Source organism: Platichthys flesus, chromosome 1 (assembly GCF_949316205.1).
Source record: "Platichthys flesus chromosome 1, fPlaFle2.1, whole genome shotgun sequence".
In the NCBI taxonomy this organism is placed as follows: domain Eukaryota; kingdom Metazoa; phylum Chordata; class Actinopteri; order Pleuronectiformes; family Pleuronectidae; genus Platichthys; species Platichthys flesus.
The window spans coordinates 3,673,699-3,688,589 of record NC_084945.1 but is presented as its reverse complement, the minus strand read 5'-3'; the positions used below and the strand labels follow the sequence as shown (position 1 = coordinate 3,688,589).

At 41.3% G+C, this 14,891-nt stretch overlaps 2 protein-coding genes and 1 long non-coding RNA gene across 3 annotated transcripts in view; all 3 read left to right on the top strand.

The window, feature by feature from the left end:
* mapk8ip1b (mitogen-activated protein kinase 8 interacting protein 1b) overlaps positions 1–3,090 on the top strand; it is a 33,222-nt gene extending 30,132 nt beyond the window's left edge. The window contains exon 12 of the mRNA XM_062393004.1: positions 566–3,090. Within this exon, the coding sequence (XP_062248988.1) occupies positions 566–638 (73 nt within the window). The 3' untranslated portion in view covers positions 639–3,090. The remainder of the gene's footprint in view (positions 1–565) is intronic.
* Positions 822–13,465, top strand: LOC133957214 (N-acetyllactosaminide alpha-1,3-galactosyltransferase-like). The gene is given in 5 exon segments (XM_062392688.1): positions 822–914; positions 1,680–1,684; positions 7,639–7,776; positions 11,966–12,279; positions 12,282–13,465. Coding segments are annotated over 5 exon segments (915 nt in total). The 3' UTR covers positions 12,647–13,465.
* Positions 10,672–11,818, top strand: LOC133958556 (uncharacterized). The gene is made up of 3 exons (XR_009921693.1): positions 10,672–10,757; positions 10,867–10,947; positions 11,689–11,818. It is a non-coding gene; the product is annotated as an uncharacterized LOC133958556 (long non-coding RNA).
* Positions 13,466–14,891: the final 1,426 nt, after the last annotated feature.

Genomic DNA, 14,891 nt, shown 5'->3' with positions numbered 1-14,891 from the left:
CTTTGGCCCTGAGGCTGCATTACTTCCTCTTCCTTAAACACGATGTAGAACCAGTCAATCAGATATAAAATAAAATAAGTCATAAGCATCACTATTGATGATTAAAAACAAACAACACAAGACAACACAATCATATTAGTGGCAACAAGACGAGTATAAGTATTATATATTTTAATTAAGATTATTATCTTTATTTATGTTATTATTATTATTATTATTTAATCTGATTATTATTGTGATTATTGTGTATTTTATAATTTAAGAACATTTTTGTAGTGATGAGATTATTCTTGTTATAACAGTGGTTATATTATTAATATAATTCAATATTTAACGTTTTTCCTTATGCTCTCCACCTAATTATTATTGTATATCCTTATATATTATAGGTTTATTATGATTGATATATATTTATTTTGTTAACTGGCCTCTATTGACTGTCCTTGTCCTTTTTTTATTTATTTTATTCAATGTCTCTTCTCTCAGTTGAATAACTATAAAAATAAGGAAGAAGACAGCCGGATGTGAATGTTTGAATGACTGTCTCGTGTTTCTTGTTTTGCAGGAAAGCCTTCCAGTTGTATTATAAAGAATTTGTGCAGTTATCGTGCCCGACAGAGGACATCTACTTGGAATAGCACTGCCCTGCCTTCAGCCACAGCTCTGTACATTACAGTGTATCATACCTTAACGTTGCATGAGGGACAGAAATATTCTAATTTAAGATAAATACAAAATTAACCCATCTGACCAACGAGCAGGAGGATGAAGGATGGAGTATTGGAGCAGCGACGAAAAAACCCTGAGGAAAAATATGCAAGATGGAGTCGGGGGTGAGACGAGCGATCGCAGGCTGCACACGGAGAAGCACAAACGCTCAGCAGCGCCTGGAGCCCGGAGCGTCGTTCCGGCAGGTGTGGGGCCGAAAAGCCCCGGGGAAAAGAGACGGCTGATTTGACTGCCAATATTTAAAGTCTAAAAATGAAGGACGTGTACATTTACTGAGCGACATCCTCCCACTGACCACGTGCTCTGTGCTGTAGGAACACTTTATCCTTTTATGGACACCTGGAATAAAGAGGTGATCCATCTTAATCCACCTGATCCACCATGTTTAAAAAACAAAAAGAAAACTGCTGGAGGTGATGTTCTCTGCATTTATTTAGGGCTTGACTCAGATCTTTGTTTTGGACCGAAGGCCGAACCGAAATGAGATGATTTATCTTACTTGTGTCCCCAAGCTTGTCCCGTTACCGCTGGCCCCTGAGCTGCAGTTGGACGCTTGGGATTCTAACAAGTTGAACCTCAGCTCAACCTTTGCTAAAAGTATTGTGTGATTCATCACTGCACCTCAAGGAATCCTGAATAACCTTTTAATTCGGCTCCCACGATATGCACAGTAAACCTGAATTGCTCGTTCAATGCCAGATGCACCGCTTCTCTTCCGTGTGTTTTAATACGGTATGAAACCAGTGAGGAAGATCGACATCGCCCAACTGATATCAGGGGTTATTCAATTTCAGATACCGATATATCAAGTCATATATATGGATTCAAAAAAAGGTGGTTTTCATTAAACTTTCATGACAAAGAAATTAAATTGAGGCTAAATGTAGGTACAAATTTATCTTTTCTTTTAAGCATTATTAATTCTGTAAAAATATCCGTTTTCTTTTCAGCAAACGTAAACACAGATTCTGATATATCGGTGAAATATTCACATCGGCCAATTTCTTCCAGCCGACCAATGAATCTGACTCTAATACTGAAAACAGGAATAAACAATCGGGTTTATAATAGAAGACGTGTGCACGGAGACACGGAACAGCCTCTGTGTGCTGTGCTGGAAGCTGCACCCCCCCCCCACCCCCCCGTACATCAGAAGTTTGAAACGCTCTTTCCGTGCAAAAGCCAAACTCCGGTGTCCTCAGACCTTCACGAGTAGTGCCTCTTTCTCATCGCATCATTTCCACCTCGCTCAGCGACCGCTATCACGACATTCTGAGGGATTTCCATCGAGTGTGTGTTTGAAGTTCAAGAGTTTGAAAGCAGACTGAAGTGCAGGAGCATGTTTTCTTCTCCACTGACTGAACTGTACCTGTGCTCGGGTTTGTTTGGTTTTTCTTCTTCTTGCCATATCTGTTTTAGACCAAGCAGGATCCAATGAAACTGAGCTAATACAAAGCCTTATGTCTGAGAGTAATACTTTCAAGGGGGAAGACCCAAAGATCCAGGCTAAGCTGAGACAGATCCAAACAATATGTAGAGATATAAGATCCATGATACTCGTAGGAACGTGGAAAGCACGTGTAGGAAATCTTCGAATGTATTAAATAAGACACTTACACATTAGTTGCAGACGAAGAATCGTCCAAACCAACGTTGATGATTAAACTGGCCTGGAGATTTTTAAATTTTAATGTCCCATGAGATTCAAAAAAATCCTGTTAGAATAAACAAAAAATAAACTAGCCATTATAAATATATATATAATATATATATATATATATAACTAAAAGCCATAAAATCGTCTTGTCTTGCAGTTCGCTTGATAGATAAATTCCCCTAAAGAAGATAGTTAGTGAAACAACTTTCTGGACGTTGTGATTTCGAGGTCTAAATCCTTTTGCTTAAAAGACGCCGGTTTTACCCGTGTACTGTAAATTGAGATAGAACCCCCCCCCCCCTCCTCCCTCTATCCACAACATAGACCTGTCCCGGCACAGGTCCAGAAGCTCTGGAATTGAAAATGTGCTTCCTGCCTCTTTTATCTTTGTCCTTTTCAACAAACCAAAAAAGTGAATTATTTGTTATCACTGGCATCGCATCAACATATCAACACTGACTTTTATATGAAGTTCCCTTCTCAAGAGCCAATCAGGTGGACAGTATGGAAAAGGTACTGTTGTCGGGGGGGTGGGGGTGGTGGCTATACAAAGGGTGTACAGACATGCCATATATAAATAAATACTTTAATATCTGTAATTATAACATGACATTGTACTGATTCAACATGTAGTACGTGAAATTTCTTTTTATTTTGGATTTATCGTTTGGTTTTTTTTTTAGGTGTGAATTCTTTATTTAAAAATGTTATGCTGATCTCACAGTGTCCTGTCATTATTCTGTCTTTGTCAAAGTGTGAACAAACACACACACACACACACACTTAAAGGTTATCATTAGAGTTAGAGTCTTGTTAACATGTTGCTCACTCGACCTCGTCCCTGAGTCCTTGTGCTTCATTATTTACCGTTTGACTAAATGCTATTCTGGAATTCAAAACAGGGAAGTATGATCACTGGAGAATCCATGTACACTCAGACAGAGGGAGGACAGCTGCCACCATAGAATGTGCAAACAGGTTTTTCCTGATTTTGTCGACCACATTAAATAAAAATAGAACACCGAGAGCAAACTGCAGCATTGAATCAATGCAAGCCTCCTGAGGTTCCACAATGAATAATCCGAGCGGTTGCTCCTGTCGTCACAAACAGGTTTACTGTTAATGTGTATGCACAGCGCTCAATGAGGATCAGTCAGCAGGAACGTGTGGTTTTTAGGCCACAACAGAACAATGACTTTACGCCCAGTATTCCATGTCCCTTATACAAACTTATCGGCTGTCAGACCTGTACAAGAGTCGGGACATTCTCCTGTAGTTGGTCTGTATGTGAGAGGGCAAATGTCAGTTACCTTTCCTGCCAGTCCACTAATACAATGTCTGATGGAGCACAACGTGTGAGGATGAGTCAGGAGAAGAGGCAGGGCTGTTCCATGCTATAGATACTGATTCACTCACCTCACCGAGAGGACCTGAGCACTCCGTACCCAAAGTTCATGAAAGGACTCAAGTTTGCAATTCTATGGGGTAGTCCAAGTTGAGAGAGTAGATAAGTCCAAGCAGAAGGATGAAGGCAGTTGTCAAGTCACAGATGACGATGTGTTCATCCCCTTTGACCCACATTTCCTTCGAGTCTGTATCCCACAGAAAAACAAACAGACAAAAATAAATATCATTTTATTCTTTAAAGTTTCATCCCCCCCATTATTAAGTCTAAGTAAGACACATTTTCTCAATGTGTTCTCACATTTTCTCAATGTGTTCTCACATTTTCTCAATGTGTTCTCACAATTCAGATACTTTGCTGTTTCCAACTTCTAAGGTATATTGATCTTGCTCAATAGTGGACAAATGATTTTAGTTCTTAAAAGTGATAGATCCCCAAAAAGGGAAAAATTACTTATTTGCACACCACTATGATAGAGGGATGTGTGACGTGTTTGCATCCACCAAACACCTTTGGTGTTTCAGGGGTAAACAGTCTTGCAGGCAAATCCATTACAATTGAAGTAACTGGCAAAACAACAGATTTTTTTTTTTTAAGTTCCTCATTAATGCTGCTATGGTGTCATCCAAGTATCTGTAAGCCCCATAAAACTTTTTCGACTACATGTGCTATGATATCTTCCTCTAATGCCACACCCAAATGTGCACACAAGCTCTCGCACCCGATGGGCGTATGGAGTCCGTGTAAGCATCGCTACTTCTGCAAGCAGACTTTTAGTCTAAAAATATGGTGTAAATGACATTTCAATACGAATTTGAATGTCTGTTGACTCAAACACTTCACCCACCCCTCCATCAGCACAGTGGTGACTAAATAATGAGTGAACTTTTAAATTTAAAGATAAAAACATGGATTTGTTTTATGGCAAATTGCTACCAAATTAGTCTGTTTGCTCCCTAACCAGAGATTTACTGGCCCGTTGTATATTTATAATGGCCAAGCAGTCAAAAATTAAAACAACCTTAATGGCATAAACCAAAGTTGTCTTACCAGACATGTCTTCAGAGTTGTCCTCCCTCATAAAGAAGGTCAGACTTCTGAGATATGTGGCCTTTCTTTGTGCAAGCACGTCAGCTGTCTGAAAGATACAAAATTAAAAAAATCACATGGACTGAAAATTAAATCAGTCTCTCATTTATGCACAACTTATGTTTATTTGTTTTCCAGAGCACTTTTTATAAAGACAACAGCATTGGCGTTAATGCAAAGATATTCAACAACTACATGAACCATGGTTTTCCCCATTGTTAACATGGGCAACATATTTTTTCTGATATTACTAACCATCATATTCCACAGGGAAGGTAAGGATAATGTTCAGAAGGTTCAGTCACAGCACAAGTGTAAAAAAAATAATATTATGTTGCTTGCTTAAACACCTGTATATTAAAGCATCGTTAACCAAATATATGATGTATGAACATAGGGGGAACCGTGCATTAATCTCCTACTTACATTTCCTGGTCATCAAATATGTCCAGAAGGGCCCTGAGGCCTTTTCCAAGTGCTTCGCGTGATCTGGACAGCTTTATCAACTCTGATGAATGAGTGTGCGTCCAATGATGAGAACATTTCCCAGTTCCACTTTACTAATTCTAAAAAAGAGAGAGGACAGTGTTCAAATACATGTCAAATATGGTTGCTGCGGTGGTCAAGACAGACATTCTGATCATATTCTCTGGACACATTACATGACTAAGAGATCAAAATGCATACAAATCTGAGAACATTTTAACTATTTTGATTTTAAAACAATTATAAAACTTTCACAAAAACTTAAGCAATTAACTGTGTCAAGTAGTAATAGCACCCTAGCTTTGATTAAAAAAGGAGATATTAAAAGATGACATATACGGCATAAAGAACATGACTCAATTAACATAAAGCTGCCATTATTTAACCTTCATCGTTAACTATTTGTAAGTCAAGAAATACTGTTTTGAAAATAATATATATATCTAACAAAAAGCATTATTGCAGCCCTCTCCTCAAACTTGTCAACATTTAGCCTCTGTTTTCTGATGCTGGTGCTCAGCTTCCCCTTTTTATACAGCAGGTGAAAACACGTCCCACTCTTCCTGAACGGCTGCAGAACTCTCTGTGTGAGATTATGCCATGTCATTGCCAGAATCACCTCAATTTACTTCTCTGTCATGACGACTTTTTTTTTTAAAGATTCTTTAGATTTGATACCTATGAAAAAAAAACGCCGGTGCCCAGAGAGAAAGAAGGGAGGAGGAAGATAGATGGCAACCTTAACTTTGGGTAAGAGATCTGACACTTGCACTGTAAACAATTGTCATGTATATTAGCAGAAAACTGCAGGGTTGCCAGCAGTTTACTGTTATTTTACAGTACTCATACTGTTATCAACTTTGCAGTGTGTTACCGTAAAAAACGAAATCAACTGAACTACAGGGCATTGCTGTATTTTCCTAATTTCATAGTAAACTGCTGGCTGCAGGGTTGACAGGGATTTACCGTTTTCTTACTGTACCTCGATATACAGTTTGGTGCTGTCCACATACTAAAACAATCAATCAATCAATCAAATATTTTAGTGGTATAGCCAATATTCACAAATCATAATTCGTCTCATAGGGCTTTAACATGGTGAGAAACATCATGGTGAGAAACCCCAGAGAGAGCCACATGTGAGGGATCCCTCTCCCAGGACGGACAGAAGGGTAATAGATGACAGGTGTAGGAAAACATCAGCAAGATTAAAGTTCTTAGCAGCATTGATGAGGGTAAACATCTTGAAAGATAACTTCAATACTATATGTCAAGCAGTCCAGCCGCAATCATAGTCTATGGTCAGCAACCAGCAGGATCATGATCCACCATCCAGATCAGATGCCACTTTAGTCCACAAACACACTACAGTGCTATGTTTTCTTATATTTACAGTCTACGATTACATTCTTATTTTAAATGAAATTCAACATTACCTCATATGCCCTACAAGTTAATGCAATTGCAGAATGGATGACAGTCATTCCAATAAATTAAACTCCTCTTTACCAATAACGGTGTTTTGATGTGATATTCTGAACAACGTACCCTGAATGATCAAGGTAAAATAAAGTTCAAAGGGTAAAATAAAGTTCAGAGGAAAAGTATCAACAGAAACTGAAAAAAATGCAGCCTCGTGACAAGAGGGTCACGTCCTCATCACTTCAAACCTCTTTTGTGTCCGAACAAGTTTATCTGAAGATTGTTGGTTACATATTTCAACCGTTCAATCAACGAGCCTTTTGTCGGAGGGTTTAGGTTCCTTTCAAGCGGTCGCACGCTCTAATGCCTCGGTTGTACTCGCATTCCGACCTCACAGTTCAGGTTCAAGTCTACAGTCAGTGCAGCATTACATGTGTAAATCAGATTTTGACGAGCGTTAAACAAACGAACCCCGCTGCCAGACTTGTCGTGCCCATGAAACAGCACAATGATATCTCTGAGCGTTTTTTGTCTGTTAGATTTCGTAAGAAGCAGGGTACAGAACAGTTGAAGCAACTTAAGGTCACGTGGGCTGTCAGCTTGGTGGATCCGGACTTCCCTGATTTCCATCCGTCTTAAATGGAAGAACGGAAGGTATATTTTCTATAAAAAGAAACTACAGATAAAGATCTTCCAGACGTTTCGCTCCGTCGTACATCTTGTTCTTACGATTGGTTGTAAATCCATCCATTTATAAGAAACCTTGAAAATTGAGTTTCGAGACTGAGGCTTCATTTGAATCTGTTCATTTCAATAGTCAACTTTGTTTTTTCATCTTGTCTAATTCCAGGGCCAGACGGCAGGTTGAAACAATCACATCCTGGAATGGCCCGATCATGTGGAATGGGATATTTGATGCGAATGCTTATGACGAGCTGCATATTCAACTCCGGTCCTCCGTGGCTCTCACTGTGTTTGCTGTGGGAAGGTTTGTTTACCCAATAAATATTGTGACTGCTGAGATTGCGTGACGATTTAGAAACGCTACCTGACTCCCAGTGAACAAACTGCAAATGATCAGTTGGACTATGGCACAGTGAATGTCTGCTTTGTTGTCTCTTGCTCAGGTACCTGGATGCCTACTGCAAGGATTTCCTGACCTCTGCAGAAAAGCACTTTATGCCGGGGTTACCAGTGACGTACTACGTGGCCCCAGTTTATCGTTTCTGACATAGAAGAACCACAACAAATCGCAGAACTTTTTGGGACAGTAGACATGCCAGATACCCAAATTAACGTGAAGAAGCACTACAAAAGTGGAATTTTCATAATATAAGATTTAAGTCAGTTTGGGTTTCTCAATTAACTAACCTGACTGTTTACGACCTCGCGTAGGGGAAATACAGTCGCAACATGATACAAGAGTTCCCTCCTCCTTTCCACGCTCCCAAGAACCAGCAACAAACAATTTACAGCCTGTTTGTGCTTATTGACTCTTTTTGCTTCAGGGCTGTCTAACAGCAAAACAATAAATAAAAGAACAACGCTAAGACGAAACAACCTAAACTTCCCTACTCAAATTAAGGAAACAAAAGACATGGTACTGACCTAACTCCTCAACCAAAAAAACACGAGAAAACATGGTTTAAACAGAAATGCTACCCACCCCTACCAAGAACGGGCTGGAACCAAAGAACAGTTTACACATTGCTGCACAAGGTGAGTCAGTCTGGGGGTCTGGCTGGCAGTGGCAAAAGGTGAGAGACCGCAGGAGCCGTCCTCTTTTCCTTCCAGCTTGGGCTGGAACCAATCAGCTCCCTGTATACAAACATACAAACTCATCCACTTGTAGAGACACGAGACAAGAGTTTGTCCACCGGCAGCCGCGCCCGGCTCATGCGGCGGCCCGACAGGAGGCGCCCCTTCCCGTGAAGGAAGGAGTGGTGTGAGGAGGCGGGAGGAACGAAGACCTCAGTTCAGTTGGCTCAGGCACCGAAATGAAGCACCAATATCTGCGCTGCATTTCGGTCCGGGTAGGTACCGGTTGTATTGGAACCGGTTCTCGGTACCCAACCCTAACGTTAATGAGCTTAAAGGATAAGTCATGTGCTGCCTTTACCCATCTTACCCAAACTCTACTTCTCACCTGAATGTTCAGGAAATGTTCCTGTTGTTTCACCGGTAATATAATTACAGTCCATCGTGGAGATGTATCACTGTTCGTTAATTTGCCGTAAGCATAATTCACGTGATCCAGATCCAGTGAACTTAAATCAGAATCATAATCAGAAAGTATTTATTGCCAAGTAGGTTTACACCTACAAGGAATTTGCTCTGGTTATAGGTGCATACAATGAATATAGAAACATAAAAACACAATAAATACAACACACATAAAAAAGCAATTAAAAGAAACAATGTATATTTACTCTCTATTTACTTTTTATTTGCTCACTTTTTCTAATATTTATACAAAGTAACGTTTATTTAGACCCAAACATATCTAAATATAATGTGATTTCTAGTTGATAGTGTATCATCCCTAGTGCCAACTCCTGGAGAAAAGAGGCAGGGTGGTGAAGCGCCTGATTCACTCCCCTCAGTGAGAGGAACCACACCCCATCTGTGCATTCAGCAGACACACCTGCTGAATTAGTGGCAGTGGTCTGGGATACAGTGATAACGTCCTGGACTCATACATGGCGGCTTTTTCCATTTGGAACTTGACACCAGAGGAAAAATCATAACTCTGCTTGCTGACCAGCGTTGTATGTTCATGTTCATCAAATCCACGCCGGTGAAAACAACCTGCACACAGGTAGGTAAACATGTCTCGGAGTTTGCTGATGGAAGTCAAACAAACTGAAACCCTGACTTGGCAGAGACACAGTTTTATACTAACTTTTCTTTGTCTTCAACTTATTATCTTAACTTATAGAGAAAGTGTTAACTTCTTCTAAATCCTCTTCAGCTCTTCTTTTATAGTCAGTGGCTACAAGTCAGATTTATCATCACGTTTGAAATTTCTTCACATGAGTTATGTAGTTTTAAGTTTTTTAATAATATGATAAAAGATCTTCAAACTTGTGCAAGCCGCTGTTACTTTAGTTTTCATGAAAAACATGCATTTCATTTGTTCTAAAAATTGGAATTATTTGCACAACATAAACGTTTTGAAAAGCGCTCGATAAACAGAATGTATTATCATTATTATTATTCCTAAAGGAATCCACTGATCTGAGTGAGATGCCGTTTGCTGGTTGACTTGAAAATGTTTTAATTTGTTAAAGGTTCAAATGCTGTTTTTCCCTCAAAGGTGAAGTTTTACTCACCATCACCATAAGCCATAATCGTGGTTGAGCTTGTTTGCTAGAACGTTTCCCAGTGATGAGGTAAGTCTCTGCTCAGATATTCAATTTTTTTGAAGTTATTCTTTATAAAGCCGATTCTTTATAAATCTTACTTCCTGCCTCGGGAGAATGTAAGTGGTTATTTGGTGCAATAGAAGTTACATTTAATGTCTTCCTGCCAGACGCAGGCACCACCCCTCCACAAGTTTCGGATTTAAATGGTTTGTTCCTTTTTTTGCGTTATCCTGCAAAACGAGTGAAAACACAACCCTGTCACTGGAGGTAATTAGTGCCCTTAGCTTTATTATATTTTAAAGTAGAATATCACTCAGTAGACAGCATTCATCTTCCATGTATACACTTCCCCTTTTACTTTAATGACTAAACTCCACACACTCACTGTGCTTCATGGTCAGGCTAAATGTCTGTTTAACACATTTCACGTGAAAGGCTGTGAAGATATGAAGTGACATATTTTGTAACTATATATTATCCAAGTTCATCTGGTTGATTTCCTGCTTTTCTATCATTGCAGTCGGTTCCATAACACCGTGAAGAGATGGGGGCTCGGTCTCTGTTTTGTGATGCTGGTGCTCAGCTTCCCCTTTTTATACAGCAGGTGAAAACACGTCACGATCATGTCTCTGTGTGAGATGATGCCATGTCATTGCCAGAATCACCTCAGTTTACTTCTCTGTCATGACCACATTTTTTTAAATATCCTTTAGATTTGATACCCATGAAGAAAACCCACCGGTGCCCAGAGAGAAAGAAGAGAGGAGGAACATAGATGGCGACCTTAACTTTGGGTAAGAGATCTCTCATAATGTATGCAGGTTTGTTCAAGGAACGGCACCATGCCATCTCCCGGCATTGTTTGTCTTTTTTTTATTATCTGAGAAGCAGGGTACAGAACAGGTTTTCATCTTGTCTAATTCCAGGGCCAGAGGGCAGATTGAAACTATCACATCCTATAAGGCTCCTTGATCAACCGTTCAATCAAGGACCCTTTTGTCGGAGGGTTTACGTTCCTTTCAAGCGGTCGCACGCTCTAATGCCTCGGTTGTACTCGCATTCCGACCTCACAGTTCAGGTTCAAGTCTACAGTCAGTGCAGCATTACATGTGTAAATCAGATTTTGACGAGGGTTAAACAAACAAACCCCGCTGCCAGACTTGTAGTGCAGGTTTGCCCAAGAAACAGCACAATGATATCTCTGAGCGTTTTTTGTCTGTTAGATTTCGTAAGAAGCAGGGTACAGAACAGTTGAAGCAACTTAAGGTCACGTGGGCTGTCAGCTTGGTGGATCCGGACTTCCCTGATTTCCATCTGTCCTAAATGGAAGAACGGAAGGTATATTTTCTGCAAAAAAGAAACTACAGATAAAGATCTTCCAGACGTTTCGCTCCGTCGTACATCTTGTTCTTACGATTGGTTGTAAATCCATCCATTTATAAGAGACCTTGAAAATTGAGTTTCGAGACTGCGGCTTCATTTGAATCTGTTCATTTCAATCGTCAACTTTGTTTTTTCATCTTGTCTCATTCCAGGGCCAGACGGCAGGTTGAAACAATCACATCCTGGAAGGGCCCGATCATGTGGAATGGGATATTTGACCGGAATGCTTATGACGAGCTGCATATTCAACTCCGGTCCTCCGTGGCTCTCACTGTGTTTGCTGTGGGAAGGTTTGTTTACCCCATCAATATTTGTGACCGCTGAGATTGCGTGACTATTAAGAATACTACCTGACTCCAAGTGAACAATCTGCAAATGATCAGTAGGACTGTGGCACAGTCAATTTCTGTTTTGTTGTCTCTTGCTCAGGTACCTAGATGCCTACTGCAAGGATTTCCTGACCTCGGCAGAAAATCACTTCATGCCGGGGTTACCAGTGACGTACTACGTGTTTACTGATTCACCAGAGAAGGTACCGCAAATCGAGCTCGGCCCTCAGCGACACCTCAAGGTTATCGAGGTGAAAATGTACATCAGATGGCAGGACATCTCTATGATGCGCATGAGTATGATATCGCATCTCATAGATTCGGAGATTGCTTCCAGCTTCAGCCACATCTTCTGCTTCGATGTGGATCAAGTGTTTGAAGCGAGGTTCGGCTCAGAGGCTCTTGGGGATTCGGTGGTCACGCACATTATTACAAACTTCCAAAGGAAAAGTTCACCTATGACAGAAACAAGAAATCCACAGCCTTCATGGAAACGGGAGATTTCTACTACCATGCTGCCATCTTTGGAGGATTGTGTGCAAACGTGAAGAATCTGACAGACGCCTGCTACCTAAGCATCATGGAGGACAAAATAAATGACGTGGAGGCTCTGTGGCACGATGAGAGTCACCTCAACAAGTACTACTGGCTGAACAAACCAAGCAAGCTGCTCCCCCCCGAGTATTGCTGGGACTATAGTATTGGTGACAGAAGCAACATAGAAATCGTCCGCCTGAGATGGGCACCAAAACATTACGATACACTTCGTGCTAATGTCTGAATAACTTTGAAAAGATGGAGACAATCTTTTATGTGAGGTCACCCTGATTTGACCATAAAATTCTAATCGGGTCATCCAAGCTGAGTTAGATCTGAACGATATGTAGATCAATAATTTCCATGATACTCGTAGGAACATTTGAAACACGTGGGAAATGATGCATGTTGGAATATATTATATAAGACACTTGCACATTAGATGCAAGCCAAGAATCGTCAAACCAACCTTGAATTAAACTGAGTCCCATAAGAAATATCCTGTAAGAATAACCAAAAACTATACAAGCCATTATATATATATATAATTGTATGTATATATATATACATACAATTAAAAAGTAATAAAAAAATTGTTGGAAACTTGCATGCACCTAGTGCAAAACATTCTTAATATCATTGGTTGAATGTTGCCCGGTTCAGTATCCCTCCTCCACTCCGAGATGCCCAGACATGGAAGAGACGTCCTGACAAACGTTAGATGATGGCTGGGGTTCAAACATTCTGGACTCTGGTACTGGAAGAAAAAGAATAGATATCTGGACACTCTTTTATTATCATAACATCATTTTGATGTTGTATATTGTAGCGAGGACTTGTAACTCTTAGAAGTTGACTTTTCAGGATGTTATGACTTCAACTATATTATCTTACAATTGCATTATGATTTGGGAATGTGCTTTTATTTTAATGTGTAACACTGCTGAGAAGTGCTGTAGTATCTCTGATCTTTGTGGATGTTGAGATGTTATCATATTTTTTTAAATGTATATTGTAGCGAGGACTTGCTATACTCAGAAGTTGAAGTTTCAGGATGTAGTAATCTTTGATCTTTGTGGAAGTCTAATATTTGTTTCAGTTTTTCTGGTTGAAGAAATAAAAGTCTATCTTTAAGATTTTTAGAGTCCACATCGTATGCCCATTTTACCACAATTTGATATGGTTCCTTGGGGTCTTAATGAAATGTCGGTAACATTTTTTGGTAAAAATACCACAAGGATAATTTAACACAGCACCTTTTGACTCTGTCTAAATCAGCCCTCCTCGGATTGACCTGTTTTGAGGGCACCTCCTCCTCCTCCGCTTCGCCGCCCGGGCATCGCAGGAGAGGATGTCTTCTGAGCGAGCACCCAAGCACGGGTACAATGCAGCTGGAACCCGGGGAGGGGGGGGTCCTGGAACACGTTCCGGTGCTATTTTCTAACAAAGCTCCACAAAAACAGCTGTTTTGTATTTATACCTGCTGCTTCAACCGGGGCGCTACACACACACACACAGAAGCTACGACTCGGGTTAGCCTCCGAGAGCATTGTTTCTCCACTCCGGACCTGAAATGGGTTCTCTCCCACTTGCACAAGCAACCATTCCAGAAAGTGCTGCAACTTTAAACATAAACTAGCAGCAAGCTAGCGATACCTCGCTGCTGCTACCCGTAAGACATCTGAGTGGCCGCTGCGGCAGAGACACTGTCCCCTCACCGACTTTGGCTTGTAACTTACCCAGGACGCCAGCTCTGCTCCTCCGCCAGACCTCCGCCTCCGGGGGGGGGCAAGGCCATGTAGCGAGACTGTTTATCGTTACTGACATAGATTGACCTGTTTTGAGGGCACCTCCTCCTCCTCCTCCGCTTCGCTGCCCGGGCATCGCAGGAGAGACTGTCTTCTGAGCGAGCACCCAAGCACGGGTACAATGCAGCCGGAGACCGGGGAGGGGGGGGGGTCCTGGAACATGTTCCGGTGCTATTTTTTAACAAATTTTCACAAAAACAGCTGTTTTCTATTTATACCTGCTGCTTCAACCGGGGCGACACACACACACAGAAGCTACGACTGGGGTTAGCCTCTGAGAGCATTGTTTCTCCACTCTGGACCTGAAATGGGTTCTCTCCCACTTGCACAAGCAACCATTCCAGAAAGTGTTGCAACTTTAAACACAAACTAGCAGCAAGCTAGCAATAGCTCGCTGCTGCTACCCGTAAGACATCTGAGTGGCCGCAGTGGCAGAGACACTGTCCCCTCACCGACTGTGGCTCGTAACTTACCCTGGACGCCGGCTCTGCTCCTCAGCCAGACCTCCGCCCTCTCACCCCGCTCCCCGGTTGGTTAGCTTCCCCCCTCGGCTAGCTTCCCAGCTAACAACCGCCCCGAGCTAAGGAGGGAGCTTTGGCTAATAACTTACCCAGGCCGCCAGCTCTTCTCCTGTGCCAGACCTCCGCCTCCAGGGGTGCAAGGCCATGTAGCGAGACTGTG